This window comes from Glycine max, chromosome 8, assembly GCF_000004515.6.
Source record: "Glycine max cultivar Williams 82 chromosome 8, Glycine_max_v4.0, whole genome shotgun sequence".
NCBI lineage: Eukaryota > Viridiplantae > Streptophyta > Magnoliopsida > Fabales > Fabaceae > Glycine > Glycine max.
In genome coordinates this window covers 10,600,820-10,617,401 of record NC_038244.2, presented here as the reverse complement: position 1 = coordinate 10,617,401, position 16,582 = coordinate 10,600,820, and the positions used below count along the sequence as shown (strand labels likewise).

General features: G+C 30.4%; 1 protein-coding gene across 1 annotated transcript; it reads left to right on the top strand.

Annotated features, from left to right (window-relative positions):
* Nucleotides 1-10,895: 10,895 nt before the first annotated feature.
* LOC100788735 (probable trehalose-phosphate phosphatase J) lies at nt 10,896-13,786 on the top strand. The gene is made up of 12 exons (XM_003532784.5): nt 10,896-11,013; nt 11,115-11,365; nt 11,450-11,590; nt 11,696-11,767; nt 11,855-11,947; nt 12,044-12,103; nt 12,214-12,315; nt 12,407-12,484; nt 12,635-12,704; nt 13,004-13,074; nt 13,225-13,317; nt 13,415-13,786. The coding sequence occupies exons 2-12, from the start codon at nt 11,120-11,122 to the stop codon at nt 13,487-13,489; spliced, it is 1,101 nt and encodes a 366-aa protein (XP_003532832.1). The 5' UTR covers nt 10,896-11,013; nt 11,115-11,119; the 3' UTR covers nt 13,490-13,786.
* Nucleotides 13,787-16,582: the final 2,796 nt, after the last annotated feature.

Sequence of the window (16,582 nt, the reverse complement as noted above, 5' to 3'; positions counted from 1 at the left end):
GCATGAAATATAGTTCATTTGTACGCTACTAATGCTAATGCTATAATGCTACGTACGTACCAAACTAGACATATACAAATGGAACATGATACGACTAATTAATCTCTGTCTCGCGGCATTTGATGGTGTCCAATTATAGTGAACTCAAAGTACACGTTACACATCATGTGATTTTTGGTTTATGTTCACCTTGATGAGTCTCAGAATCAGAATCAACCGACCACCACATAGTTTTTGTTCTGAAAAACGAACGATCAATCATTTCATCAACTTGGCACATGTGCTGTGGGCAGTGGCTCTTCCTCCTCTGAATACCATTCATTCATTCATATGCCCTGTCAACATTTGTTTTCTTCTTTGGCTACGTGTTTGATAATTACCTACGCAGAGAGGGGAAAAAAGAAAGAAAGGAGAACGAATCAAAAGTCATGCCCTAACAAAACACACGTGTAGTGTCTGGTCTGGGATTCATTATAGCAATGTGAGTGGGTCTTGTCTTGTCCTTTGCCAAGTTAAGTACCCCTAATTGGTCAGGCCTAGGGCTCTTTGACAAAGAGACACGTTGACGGAACGTTGGTTTCTCAATTCACATTGACTTAGAGATCGAACTGTGGATGTTTCGTGTTGTTGTTGTTGGGTTTAAGCCTCAAAACCCTTCACTGTCTTTCTACATTAGAACACACAGAAAAAGACACAAAAGTCTTTGCTCTACTTTTGTAGGTGCCTATACTGCCTAAATGAAATTAAAATATCGTATACTGTACACAGAAGCGGTAACAAGAAATGAACAAAGAGAAAATTCATCAGATTCGAGTTGTATCTAGACATTATATTGGATATGTTACTTGCTTTCAAGTCTAAATAAAAGGTGGAACACAGAAAAAATAATATTATTTTGGTGCTAAAAGTAAAAGACTGTAAAAGTACTACAATAATGGTTGACAGCAGAATCTAATTATATTTTATTAATATAATAAATATTATTAATTTATTAACTTTATAATTAAATATTTTCAACTTATTTGTTTGCTAGTCAATTTAGAAATTTAAAAACATAATTCACTGGCTTACAGATAATTAGCTCTGTTAGTCTATTTATAAGTTTTTTTAAGCCTTTAAGAAAGCCTTACTATTAAATAAGTTAGGAATTAGATTTTCAAGTCACATCAAACTTTTGAAAATGTTAAACTAGCGCTTATCATTGAATTTGGAAAATAAAATTCCCAACACTTACCCATTGTTTGAATAAAAAGAAGAAAAAAAAGACGAAAAAGGCAAGAAGAAAAATGGGGAAAGTACGGCTTTGGCTTAATTATATGTATAGTCCTTTTATATTAGTTTATGTATTTTGATTTCCCTTATTTCAATTGCTCACATTTGTACTTCATAGTTTTTCATTTGTTAAAACTAAGTTTTTGACCCCAAATTTCGTTCAAAAATTAACGGTGAACTTTTTTAAACATTTTGTTTTTATTGAAATATTTCATGTTTTTTCTCCTTTACCATTTTAAACAAATTAATGTCATCTTACCTAAAAGTTATTAGATGAAGTTAGGGGGTGAGAAACTTAAATAACAATTAAAAACTATAACGGTCATCAGATGAAAACAATTAGAACTAAAAAAATTGAACTAAAGGACCAAAATCACATATATGTTAAAATATGAGAATTAAAAATACAATAAGTAGTTTTTTGTTCTTCTATTCTATAGGAGGGAAAAAAAGGGAAAAGTAAAAACACAAAATACTTATACTTTTTAAACAAAATGACAAGTAAAAGCATCACAATAGAGGATGAAAAAGTACTCATACAATTTCATCCCGATTAAATGTACTCATAGTAAAAGAAAAGGTAGTCATGCTCATAAAAGCCTAAGCCTTTCTAAAAAGTCGATCTCTTCTAGTCATCTAACCCTTTCTAAAAAAATTCCCCAAATATGATAGGGTGCTACATCACTCTTTCCTTCACCGTGTGCCCATGGAGGAAGTTAATGAAGTCGTGTTTACTATGAACCCTTTTAAGTCTCCTAATCCTGATAGTTTTTTTGAACATTTTTTTTCTGCTTGTACATATTAAGATGTTGTGGCTAAGGATGTTTGTGAGTTCGTTTCTTTTTATTAATTTCATGACATTAGTCTTTAATCCTACTCTTTTTAAAGTCTCATTGTTCCCATCCTAAGGTGGATCATCTCACTAGCCTATGAGATTTTAGATTTATCAATATGTACAATGTACAATGCAAGATCATTTCTAAAGTTTTAATTGATCACATAAGACCCCACTTGGGCTCTCTCTTATTGAGCCTTTACAAAGCAACTTCATTACAAATTGTGACATGACTAACTATGCCCTTATTAGCAAGAAACTGCACATCACATGCATATAATTAAGAACACAGGGAAACAAGCTTTTTCCTTTTTAAAATTGATTTTGAAAAAGGTTAAGTATGAATAGATTGATTGGAGGTTCCTACATCTTACTCTCATTGAGTTTGGATCCCATTTGTTGCTTATTAATTTGATTATGAACTACATAAATGAATCAACACTATTAAATGGGATAATGAAAAGCTTGATAGTTTTTCTCAAACATATATAGGTTTGTCATTTGTGGCAAGGGAATCCCAAGGTCTCCCTATTTATTCATTCAGCGTATATGTAATTTAAAAAATATATATAAATTTAGAGACCCAAAATTAGTTAGAGAAGAATAATTTTCCATTACAAATTTGGTCCGAAGTTCATTAATTTTTAGTAGTGATGTTAGTTTAATGAAGCTCATCAACATCAAAACTATACATGTATGAAATTGAATAGCTTAATAATATAAATTATGTATGAAGGGATATATATATATATAGAAAATAAGATCAAGTAAGATTGATTTAGTGATTTAGTGGTTATGAGTGGAGTTAAGAGTGAATAATGACGAATTCAAAATCCTTGGCCAGTGAAGACATAGATCATAAAATATATATGGGTTTGTCACGTGACAGTGGGTTCAATATATAAATTCAAGGGATGCAAAAGGTAAAAACTTAATATATTTAATTAGTTGTAATTTATGAAAGTGAGGTAGTGCAACTGGCCACTCTAAAATGACTTTGGGTCTGTCCCTAAGGGTGAGGGATGAAGGAGGAAGATTGTGAATTCAAATTTTTTATTGATATTTTAAAAAAATAATAAACTAATATTAATCGATAAAGAAAATATAATTTTCATTGTTTACAAATTAAGGAGGCATTATTCATAAAATGAGGATGTGGGTGATTCTATGTTAATTTCCAGAAACCAACCTCTACCACTTGAGATCAAGATGTAGTACAGAAAGACTTGATGGGAAAGGATGGTATTATTTTAGAATTATGATATAGTTTGGCTTGAGTTCGACTGAGTGTCAAGTTCTACTTGAGTTAATGTATTATTAAGTTAGAGGACTAAATTATTCATAAAATGTACATTTATTAACTGATTGATTCAAAATATCAATTTTTTAAGAGGAAATAATTTTTATTTTATCTGTCATTTTTTAAATTAAGAAGACATTAATTGTTTTTTAAGAACTTATTTTTGTTTCTTTGTATTTCTATTTCTATTAAGTAAAACGAGGCGAAATATTAGTGATATATAAAATGATCTTGTCAAATATAATTATATCTTTTAAAATTGAAAATGCTTAATAATTTTTAAGTTCTTATAAAAACATAAACGTGCAGTTAAAAAAACATTAAACGATGGATATTTAATTTTGATAAGATAATGCTAGTATTTTAAATCTCCAACTACCAATATTAGTGTATAAACCTATATTTTTAATATAACAAGCTTGTCCGATGGAATTCGCCATTAATCGAAGAACACCAACCTGAATAAATAGAACAAAAATCTAAATAGCGCGCTTTAATTAATACTTTTTTATTACACACACATATATATAGAAACAGGATAAAAAAAGGTAAGGAAGAAAACCAATGATTTTATTCTTTTACTATATCATTTTTTTACGAATCTAGTGGTATGCTCACTTCCCAGTTTTGACTAATAGACTTTTTATTTTTATTTTTGGTTTTTAAGGGAATAGAGCTCCACACTTCTTCAATTCTCTCGTCTTCGTTTCTTGTCTCCTCATATGTGTCTTTGATTTAAAAGTATAATAAAATAACACTTTTTCTCATAGTAGTTTAATTTTCTTTTTGCTGAACAATTATTTTCCAATTAGAGAGAGTGTGACAGGGATAAGAAATGGAGATGGGGAATTTGAGACCCCTACACGTGGACGTAAATTTTAAGAAAAAGGTTTTTCAAAGATACCGCAAAAAGCATATGCAAAGATATAAAGTTTTGAAAGACCAGAGAGAATTAAGAAAGTAGAATCCTACGCACCCATGCGAAATAGTATGAACCGGACGACTATGTATGATGTATCTAGTAATTAACTAGAAATGGATCGAATCTCGTGCTTTTAGTTAGGTCGTTCAGCACGTAAATAAATTAACAGAGGCACCGGACATTCAAAATTAAAAGTTGATTATACTAAGAACTCCGTATCAGTTTTTATTTTAGTTAATTAATTAGAAATATTTGCTCTCAGCATCTTGGCATGCAAGGAAACAGCATTTGTCAACAAATTCCTTGACATTTCTCGTAATAACTAGTATATAGCTATCTAGCTAGGTTGTATAATTAAACTACTATAAACTTCGCACGCGTCTTAGTTAATTAAGAAACATTTGCGTTCAGAAACTTGACACGCAAGGAACCAGCATTGGTCAACAATTCCTCTGCTTTTCTCATTATTAACTATATATAGCTACTTCCTGTCAATTATATATAGCTACTTTGTTTAATTTAACTATGCATGCGATCTGCGTAGTGTCCTCAACGTTTTGAAATTTCCTTTTTCAGACACCAGCTCAAAGGAAGGAGAGAGATATATATGCAAACTGAAAAAGAAAATGCTTTGTGAAAAAAAAAAACGGCAATAAAAGTTATCCCGTTTAATTTTTAATATATTTTTAAGATGCATATGTATATAATAAAGAATTTTTTATACCATATTTCATGTAGCAAATTTTTTAATATTTAAATAATAAATTGTAATATTCATTTGCTTTGACAATCTGATATATAGCAATTGTACCATCCCATTACATGGAAGTAATTTCAAGACCAGGTAAAGAGAACGGAACCAACAACTTGAGAACGAATCGTCTTCTATTATTTAACCATATTCTCTCTCTTTCTCGCAATTTTGATTTTGACTGATGATACGCAATGGTGATGACAGAACAAAACTACGAATTTCGAAGGGTGTAAGAATAAAAGTATAAAACTAACAAAGGAAAGAAGTGCCATGGAACAGTTTCATCTTTCTCTTTAATAAATGAGCAAAGAATTTGGATTCAAACTCGATGTGCTTAAGACTCGAGATAATATATGAGATAAGATGAAACTAATTTGATTTATTGTTATAATATATTAATTTTAACATTATATATAATAACTAAATTGTAAATTAATTTATATATTATCGTATTTTAAGAGAATCAATGTATATGAGTGTATAATATAGAATAATTTCCGATAAATTGTTATTAAAAATATAAGATACTAAAACTGGTTAGACAATATAAAATAGGACTTGAATTTTTTTTATCAAGAATTTGAAAAGGGTTGAATTAATACTGAAAATATATTTTAAATTCATTTAAATATTTTGAATAAATAAAATATGCATTAATCAGTGTAAATGTTTATTGAGTTTTATAATAAATAAATACCTTAAAAGTAATATAAAAAAATAATTATAATTGATTAACAATATAAAAACTTTACAATGATATATAATGCAAACCAATTAAAATCTTAAAATTTATACCTACTAAAAATAATTTTAATCACCAAACAAGTTGATATATCAACTAAGAAAATATATAGAATTATTTTAACTTAATTAATGTTCTTAAGTATAAAACCTAGTATATAACTATCTTAACTAATATAAACATTCTTTAAAAAAAAACTAACATAAACATAATTACTCCTTTAAAAGATATTCATGATCTCATATAAAAACTAAAATTAATTTCAGTGAGGCCAAATTAAATAAGACGACACAAGTGATATGCACTTTCAATATCAGTGAGTAATTTAAGCATGCATGGAGGCTGCTACATACTCGTTGGGACGTTGCCAAAGTGGAAAGGCCACAGTGAAACGCTTTCTTTCTTGATTCACGGCACGCGTTGTTCCTTTCCTAGTTCTTTAATTTATTCTTCATACACTCATTTTATATATATATTCATGATCAGATCATGTGCTAATGTAACCAATGGCAGACGGCCGCTGGATGTGATCGAGAATAATGCAGACCAATACTATTCTCGCGAGTTTTCGCTCTTCTGCTATAAAATTATGCATACTGTGATAAATTATTTGTTAGTTTATATAAATAAACAATTCAATGGTTTTTTTTTTATAATTTTTTATTATATTATTGATGTGTACTATGAAATGATTTTATAAATGATTAATTTCTATTGAAAAATCTGATTCATTATTTTTAGTATTTTTTTAATTACATTTTTTTATTTATTCAAACTTGAGAAATTAAATCAAATATCACTTCAACTAATAACTTTTATTTTAATAGCTGAGTTTAATTTCTATAACTAATCAATATTGTAAAACTATAATTTAGTGAGGTGTTTGTTTCACCTCATGTTCGCCCTATTCCCAAAACATGAGACTGAGAATACAGATACTCGTATTTGTATATTGTATTCCGAGAAAAGTTAGATGCTTATGGTTCATGTCAATTTCGTCATTCTCATGAGTAGGGATGAGTATGTCATATTCCAATGGAAACAAGGAAGTTTTTTTTAACTACAGTAAGTAACTGCATACTTCTACTAAATTTCTTTTTTATTTTTTTTAATCAAATAAATTTTACTTTTTTTGCCATCACTAAAACCAACCAAACATATTAATGATACTAACATTCCTAGGAATATAAAATTATACAGTGAAATAAACACCCACGTACACAGTCAATCAGAAATAGGAAAAAAAATTTAAGAAAATTATTTTATCAGTCTCTTGTCAAATAGATTTGTTAGTCAACAATTTTTTTAATATTTTTTTTCTCTTCTATCTCTTTCTGGCTATCAAAATATAATTGATTATTTTTCATATTTAAAAGTAGTATGTCACAAAAATTAACAAGTACTTAATGAATAGTACCATTTTTTAAACTTGTGAATCGGTGTATTTGTCTTTAAAATGTAATCGCATGCATCGTAAATTGATGTGTATGCGGCAGCTGGTATCATTCAACGTACCATTAGTTTTCGGGGCGAGCTGCTGTTTTGCCCAACAGTTTTTCAGGGTGTCAAACTCTTCTTCTCCAAAACATGCACATATTTTTTAAAAGATAAATATTAGTCGCTATTAGGATATTCGTTAATAAATTAATTTTTTTTTAATTTTTTTCTGTGATCTTTAATTTTAATTTTACCTTTTTTTTAATTAAATATCCAAAATTATTTTTTTTCTCATTTTGATATCAGCATGAAAACTTAAGTTATAATAATAATAATTAAATTTAGGATCTACAATGAGAAGAAAGGGTTATTTGAGTTTTTTTAATTTTAAGGAATAAAATAAAATAAAAATAAAAAGTTTGGGACTGAATTGACCATTTACTTAAAATAATTTTTTAAGTAAATTTAGTGTAAGAGTCAAGGACTACTGAGTTTTGAAATACTTAAATCTATTTAATAAATTAATATTTCTGAATTAACAAAATTTTCATACACATAAACTAAGGAATTTCTCAAAAAAATTATAACATTTAATAAAAACCATCGTATCACTTATTATTACATAATTAATTCTATTTCTCTCTATATCTCCTAATTATAAAATAAATTGTATAAAAATAGGTCCGTGACAAAGTATAATGAAATTACGTAAACAACTTTACCATATGAAGTATTAGAAGTGTTAACGACTCATTACGTCTTATTAATTTAGATAGATTTACTCATTAGAAATTAAACAGAGTATTTTCTATCTCAGAGTACTAACTAAGAAAAACAATTAATTAACCTTTTGATATATTCAAATTTATTTAGAAGATTGATACTTTTCAACAAATATTTTTTATATAGATCATGCAAAAATAAGTTCAAATATAGTTTATACATGACAACGGTATATAGCCAATAGTATATAACCTATTCAAAATATTTTTTATCAGTATTTTTTATACCAAATTAGAGCCAATAGTAGTTTTTATACAATAGTATGTAACATATTCAAAAACTTGTCAGTATTTTTATACCAAAATATTTTTTCTCATCTAAAATATCATTTACTTATACATTTAAACTAATTATTTTCATTATTTGTTAGATTAATTATTCTTATCCAAACTATTAAACTTTAATTAATTCAACATATTTAAAATAATTACTAGTTTTATTTATTTTTAGAATATATATTCATTTTTAATTATAAAATTAAGTTCCACCACCCCCCCCCCCCCCCCCCCCCCCCCCCCCCAAAAAAAAGAAAAAACCTAACATATTCGCTTCCTTTTTAAAGTCCCACTTGTAATGAATAGTACTCCTTAGAAAACTATCTTTTTTTTTTTTTTCTGAATTCCTTAAAAACTATCTAATTGCATTGGATGAATGTTTTAAAAATGAATAAAATTAGGCATTATTTCATTTAGTTTAAAGTCTCGTTTATATTTATTATATAACTAGATAAAAATAAGTCCCAATTTTAGCGCCGCGTACAAAAGAAAGAGGCAGACGTTCTATCCCCATTCTCTCCCCACCGAAAAAATATAAGCCAAGTGAAAATACACTTTTGTAGTTTGGCTTTTATATCTAATTAGCATGGATGTAAATACCTTTCAAATATAAATATATTAATTATATAAATCAATTTTTTGTCATATTTTTTTAATTAATAAAGTTAATATAAATATATTAAAAATAAGATTTAATTTTATGTAAATTTGAAAATAAGAATATAGTTATAACAATAATATTCTGAAGGCAATTAGATTTATTAAAATATAAAAATATTTAATGTGATTTTAAATATAATACCATATTTATAAAAACAATAAATTTAATATAATTTAAATTCGATGATAATAACGTACTCATAATAGCAATAACTTAATGTTTTTAAAAGGTATATATAATCTTAAAAAATTAATCCCACTCTTTTAAGTTTGTGTGAATAACTAATTTATCTGTGTAACAAAGGAAGAGAAAAATATAAAAAGTCAGTTAATCATAAAATGAAGAAAGTGAGAATCTTAAACCTTATTGTTAACAGTTTTCCAAAAGGATTTTCTGTTTTGTGAATTTTGTTTTGTCTCTCAAGCATATTTTGAAAGTGTTTATCTGTTAAGCACATTTCTATTTTTTTTTAGTTTGTTTATTGGGCATTTGAATAGAACACTTGAAACAAAATGCAAAAAAAAAATAAAATCTATCAAGGGTTTCTATCATTTAGTTTTAAAAACAAATTTGAAAACTTATATATTTTGAATGAAAAAAAAAGTTGATTTCTAAGTAGTGTAGTATTGTTTAAAAAAATATAAAGCAAAAATAAATGACAAAAAAAAATCAAATGAGGCCCTATTATTCTCTGAAACGAGTACTCAAAATTATTACACAAGAATATATATTTGCCCCATTTTATTATATGATTTTTTTAGATAACAAGAGATTATTATATGATTTTTTTTATTATGTTACGTTGTGTAAAGTATATACTGGTTTTGTGAATTTCTTTTTCTAATCACAATTTCTTTTAAGTGATTACATTTTATTTGTCATATACAAAGTTGAAACTTTATATCTTAAAGGGTCTTAACTCAATTTCACTTTGTCTAACATGTTATTTTATGAATTTAACAAGTAAACATTAATATAAAAAAAAAAATATTACTAATCAATAATAAAGCATCTTTTAAAATAATTATTGTACAAGCTAAACAAACTTATATATGTCACGGTTTTGTGAGTGAATGATAATATAGAATACCATTTCCATTTGTGTATTTATATTATTCTCACTATATATAAAAAATTACAAATTTAATTAAATATTGAATATTAATACTACCCCACTCCAAAGTGCCGTGGCAGGAAGCCCCGGTGAAATAGTCGGCTAAGGGATGTCGGCCACGTGGAGATATTTTATTTTATTTTATTTCCTAGCCTAGTTGGGAAAGAAAAAGAAAGAATAGAAGAGTAATAATATTGTGTCACTTCATGAATGAAATTAATAACTTGGTGCTCTATGCCTTTGTTTTGTTCGGTGACTTGGTGGACCTGGAATTGAGTAGCAATTATACAAACACCAACACCATCTGGCATCTGTTCCAAACAAAAATGCGTGTTTGATAAACGCTTGGCTTGACACAAATAATTAAAAATTAGAAATAAACTTATAATCTTTATATAGGTGTGGATTTATGTTTTTTTGATACCACTTTTTTCAAAGGAAGATCCTCTTGCAGCCGAAAAACTAGTTAAATAATTTTAACAAGATGAAATTGCTTGCAGTTTTAATTTGTGCACTGATCTTCTAAGTGAATTTCTGATGACACTTAAAAATATAATGTTTTATGGGATAGTATTTGGAGTGTCTTTTTATTCTGGTATTTTGATATAAAAAAAATGTCTGTTTGATTAATCATAATTTAAAACAATAATAACGCAATAATTTATTGATTAAAAAAAATGAAAGTTGGTGGTGAAATTGAGAGGAAAACGCAAGGGAGTATGGTATGTGGCGGGGACCTGAAGGATATCGGGGTAGGGGTGTGGGACCAAGCGTGGGTCCCAGCAGGGTTTATAACAAGTATAAATAAAAGCTAGGGGCTGTGTCATCTCCCCCACACATACCATACTCTCTCTTCTCTTCCATCCCTGTGATCTTTTCGCCTCTCTGTTCAGGGCTCAAATATAACAAAACATTAAGGTTCAATACCTTAACTTTCCTTCATATCCTCAAACTGATGCACACATATGTGCCTACTCTATAGTATTCACAATATCATAATAATTTGCTTCTATCTGCAGTGAAAATGACGCAGAATGCAATAGTGTCCAAGACAAAATCCGGGATCAAGGGGGACATAGCCGTGGCACAGAAGCCACTGGCGGCGCCTCCGCCGCCGGGGTACATTCCCATTCCGAGGAGGAGGGTTTTGAAGAACCTCGAAATCAATGGAGGACAAAGAATTAATGCATGGGTTGATTCCATGAGAGCCTCTTCTCCAACCAATTCCAAATCCACCTCTTCTCTCGCAGAAGAACACAGCTCTTGGATTGTGAGAACCACGTATATATATAAATATATATTGAACCACTAATGGATCCGATCTTGTTCTAAACGCATGTTCTTTGTTAAACAGCTTCGCCACCCTTCAGCATTAGACATGTTTGAGCAAATTATGGATGCGTCCAGGGGAAAGCAAATTGTCATGTTCCTCGACTATGATGGTACTTTGTCGCCTATTGTTGATGACCCAGACCATGCTTTCATGTCGGATTCGGTTAGTATTATGCTTACAATTATTGAGCACATCATAATATCATATCATATAATATACATATAATTTGGTGGCTAACGTGCATATGGTATTGTCACATGATGACAGATGAGGAGAACGGTGAGGAAACTTGCAAGGTGTTTTCCTACTGCTATAGTTACCGGCAGATGCAAAGACAAGGTATGCTTTGCCTTTTAATTTCAACAACTCTTCCCTTTTCATTTTGGGAAAAAAAGGAGTAATTTGGTGTCCTTTTGCAAAAAATAGGTTTACAGTTTTGTTCGCTTGGCTGAGCTATATTATGCTGGAAGCCATGGCATGGATATTCAAGGGCCAACAAGAGACTGCAAATACAGCAAAGTGAGTGAAGACAACTAACTGTAGGGCAATATAGTAAGGCCATGATTTTTCTTTAGAAAAAAAATATATTAATTTTAGTTTGATTATGATTTGCAGGACAAAGGAGAGCCAGTTCTTTTTCAACCTGCCAGTGAATTTCTTCCCATGATTGATGAGGTTGGTCAATTTTACATGCCTCCTCTGCTCATCCTAATACTTCTTTAATTTTAAAAATTATAGTAAATAAAAGTTTCTTTCTTTCTTTCTTTCTTTGTACCAATTTTCAGGTGCACCATCAATTAGTTGAGAAAATGAAATCAATTCCTGGAGCCAAGGTGGAGAACAATAAGTTCTGCTGTTCTGTTCATTTTCGCTGCGTTGATGAAAAGGTACATAAACTTTAAAGACATAATGCATACTATGGCTGCCACAAAATTGTGATTTGGACTTTGGCTGAGTTAAGTGTCATCATATACACAGAAATGGAGTGAACTGGCACAAGAAGTGAGATCAGTATTAAAAGAGTACCCGAAGCTTCGTCTTAACCAAGGAAGGAAGGTGGGCCATTGTTTTATTTTCTCTTTCTTGTTATTTAGTACTTTGTTTATGTGGTGGGGTATTTGATTTAGTTTAAAGATAGCTTTGAAAGGAGGATTAAGAATAAGAAAGGAGAGATGTCTCACTTTCAATTACATTTGTTTATTACAGGTATTGGAGATTCGTCCATCTATTAAATGGGACAAAGGAAAGGCGCTGGAATTTTTGTTAGAGTCACTCGGTAGGTTTTAATCCAATCCAATGCATTTTTATTCTTCGATCGTTTTATTTGTCACAAGCAATGCATATATTGAACAACATAATAATTGCACAAAGTCACACATAAGCCACTGTTGAGGACCAGTAGTTGGATAATTCTTCCAAGTGTTTGACCATTACAAACAACTAAGACGACGACACCCACACCCTGTGGGATTAATTTATTCACTGAAAGATTGTTTTATAACCACATGCTTCTAAATATATAGTAATTTTTTATATTTGTCAATTGATATCTAAAAAATTAATCGTTTTCAACAGGATTTGCCAACTGTAACGATGTCTTTCCTGTTTACATTGGAGATGATAAAACCGATGAAGATGCATTCAAGGTATCCAATGATCTTAATCTATTTTTATTCATTTGTTATTTCTCCAAAAAAAAATACTGCCTAGTTAGAGTTAATATATTATGTTTGTTAGTAGATTTTTTGGGATAATTTGAACTAACTAATGGTTTTTAATTGTTTTATGATAAGCAGAAATTAAGAGACAGAGGACAAGGTTCTGGGATTCTTGTCTCGAAATTTCCAAAGGACACTAGTGCATCATACTCTTTACAAGAACCAAACGAGGCAAGTATTATTTGATTAATTCCCTTATTTCATCTATTTTTGCGTAAAATATATCTGTTTATTTGTTTACTTATATTCATCTGTTTGTTTCATGCAGGTGATGGATTTCCTTCAACGTTTGGTTGAGTGGAAACAAGTATCCCTCCGACTCAGAACACGTTCTCGGGTGTAAATGGATAGAATGATAATGTACATCCCTACCCTGCCAAAAAAATGGAGATCAGCTAGGGTAGCATATAGGACCCTTTTTTCTATGTTTTGTTCAGATTAGAACAGAGAACAAAAATGTATGGAAAAAGGAAAGACAAAAGTGTCTTTCTGAGTTTGAAGCGCGTCTACGTTGATGTAATTAGCCACGTAGTTTGTGTAGTACAGGGGAAAAGTCTCTGTTGCATCAAATGTAATTCTGAATGGATTAATTTTGTACTTTTCCAAATATGATAATATATATTACAAGTTACGTATCTAACAATATATATTGTATACTCTTAAGTTCTGAGTCGTGACATGCTTAGTAAAGTCTCACAATCATGGCTTGCATGCTCGTACGAATTGGTCTTCGTTAAATGGTAAAATAACATTGGAAATACCGTCGCTAACAGAATTTTGGAAAAACATGGCTGTATTTTTACGATGCACTACATGAGCAAAGAACTAATTAATTAGACTGATGTCATCTTAATGAGTGTATGAAATAATGATACTATGATAGTCTTTTTGCCTATGGGGCAAGAGGTAAAAGGCTTAAGTTCGTTTCATATCTAATCATTTGCTTTTAATTGAAAAAAACAGGAAAAATAAAATAAAAGTAGGGAGAAAGGGCAAGTGTAAACCGAAGCAGTTCTTTATAGACAATTATTCAGCCTATAAATGCTCTTTGTAATTATTGATTTATTCTCAATTATTGGTTTCGTTCTCTGCAATATAAATGATTTCATAATGAAGGTTACACAAACCTTAATGGACATTCTTCTTTTGGAAAACAATTGATTGTGCTAGCTAAACTTATTGTGGATTAAAAGTCTATAATATTTTATTCATAGTTGGCTGCATTATACATAGCCATGTCAAAAAAGAAAGGCTGTCTATCCCTACGTACAATCATCCACTTGTGTGGTGCTTAGGACCACTGATGGCACGTGAATAACAAATCAGAACTTATATGCAATAGCAGGAAAAACGGGTTTCCAATATCTCAGTAAGAAATCCTTAATGTGGAGATAAGATCATCATCACCATCAATGATTGGGTGCTTGGAGATTCAGGTAATAAGCGTAAGAGGGGCCCTCATGGACTTGGCTTATTAGAATATTTCTATCCTGTATCTGAAGCTGACTCAAAAGTAGTAGTTGTGGGCTAGACTCTTTTGGTGCTCAAAAAATTCAATTCTATGCTGTCATTATTCAACGCTTGAATCAATATCTCTTGTCCATGCCAGATACACTCCCATAGCTTTCTCTCTGTAATGCAGTATACTGACAAGTCTGTACTCCTTTGAGTATTGGCAATTATATCATGGATTCGTTTATAGTACCATAAACCCAATAAGATATGCTCATAAGCATCAGAAATTGAACTAAGAATATATATTTTTTTTTTACTTCGTACCCCATTGCCCAGAGGCTCTTCGCTATGCGAAGGTATGGGGGAGGGATGTTGTACGCAGCCTTACCCTTGCATATGCAAAGAGGCTGTTTCCGGATTCGAACCCATGACCAACAAGTCACCAAGGCACAACTTTACCGCTGCACCAAGGACTAAGAATATATATGTAGTCAGAAAATTAAATACCTCTCTAGGCTCTGGTATAGCCATAAATTAATATGTCTGTACACTACATCGATCCATGTTCTATTTTAGATCAATAATGCAGTATACTAACTATTCTGTACTTCTTTGAGTATTGGCAATTATGTCATCGATTCATATATATTACCATAAACCCAATAGAGAGATATGCATATGCTCACAAGCATCAGAAAATGGACTAAAAGTAGTAGACGTAGTGAGAAAATTAAAACCTCTAGTATAGCCATCAATATGTGTCTGTTGTACACTACATCCATGTTGTTTGATTTTAGATCAATAATTGGTGAAGCAAGAGAAGATTAAAGTAACATTTTAGAAATTTTGGTAGTAAGACCAATAAAATGAAGTCTTTGGTTGATTCTAGATCCATAATTTGTTTACTTTACATTGAATGTCAGTAACTAGGCCTTTAGCAATTATTTATATAGAGATGCTAGGTTAGATAATTAGGTTCTAGAATCACATGCAGCTTGGCGATAAAATAGGAAAGGAGGCTTCGTGTCCCGTATATAGAAAAGGTGTTTCATTTTGCATATTGATAACAGAAACCGATGCTCAATATTTTCTAAAGGAAAGGGAAGAAAGGTTTGGGAGAAATGCATTACATTTGGGTGTCCACTATCTTATGTATCAATTGCCTGCTTTGTTTAAGTAGGTATTCGAGGTGGTACCATATAGTATAATAATAATAAGACATGGCCAAAACTAATACTATAAAAAACTAACAATCACAAATCATGTGAAGTGACCAGAGATATTATACACATGCATAAAGCTTGGTGCCTGCCCGTGTTCTTGAAACAAGAAACACACAAAAAAGCTAAGCCATAATGTAATGATCGAGACTCTGTAAGGTTATGGCTTAGATTCTAGCGTGCTATGCACATATAGCAAAGTTAGGAAAAAAGAAAAGAAGAGAGAAACAGGGACTGGCCGAATAATTGGTGCTTAAGTTCTAAGGAACCCACTTCTTTATTTGTTTGTTTTGTTTTTTTGGCCATGAAGTAACTCACTTAGGGCGAAAGGGAATCTAATAAATGAGAAGGGGGGCTTTCGAATTAAATTGAGTTCATAAGGAGGACAATGAAGGTTAAACTTTTGGTTAGGGAATCTACATGGTTGAATGAAGAGTTGGAATCCACTCAAAAGGAGATGTTTGATGGGAGGAATAACATAACATAGATATTTGGAATAGAGACACCAACATGGCTCCAACCTTTGACAACTCTCAGCTGTTAATTTGTGTCGGACGTGGAAAGATGGAGTCCACCAGATTGAATTAAACTAAGATTTTGAAAGTTTCAATTATTGGCCAAAAGCGAACATCATTTCTATGCCATTTGTCTTCTCTCTTTTTCACTAACTACGCCTTTCTAATATATTCCCCCCTTCTCCATCTCCTCTTGAGTTGTGGCTCGTGATCTTAGGAGGAGATAAAAAAATTAATGGTTTTAGT

Coding starts and splice junctions, on each gene's coding strand:
- LOC100788735 (XM_003532784.5), top strand. CDS start 11,120: ATGACGCAGAATGCAATAGTGTCCAAGACAAAATCCGGGATCAAGGGG. Junction 11,591..11,695: donor ATGCTTTCATGTCGGATTCG/GTTAGTATTATG, acceptor ACATGATGACAG/ATGAGGAGAACGGTGAGGAA. Junction 12,104..12,213: donor TTCTTCCCATGATTGATGAG/GTTGGTCAATTT, acceptor ACCAATTTTCAG/GTGCACCATCAATTAGTTGA.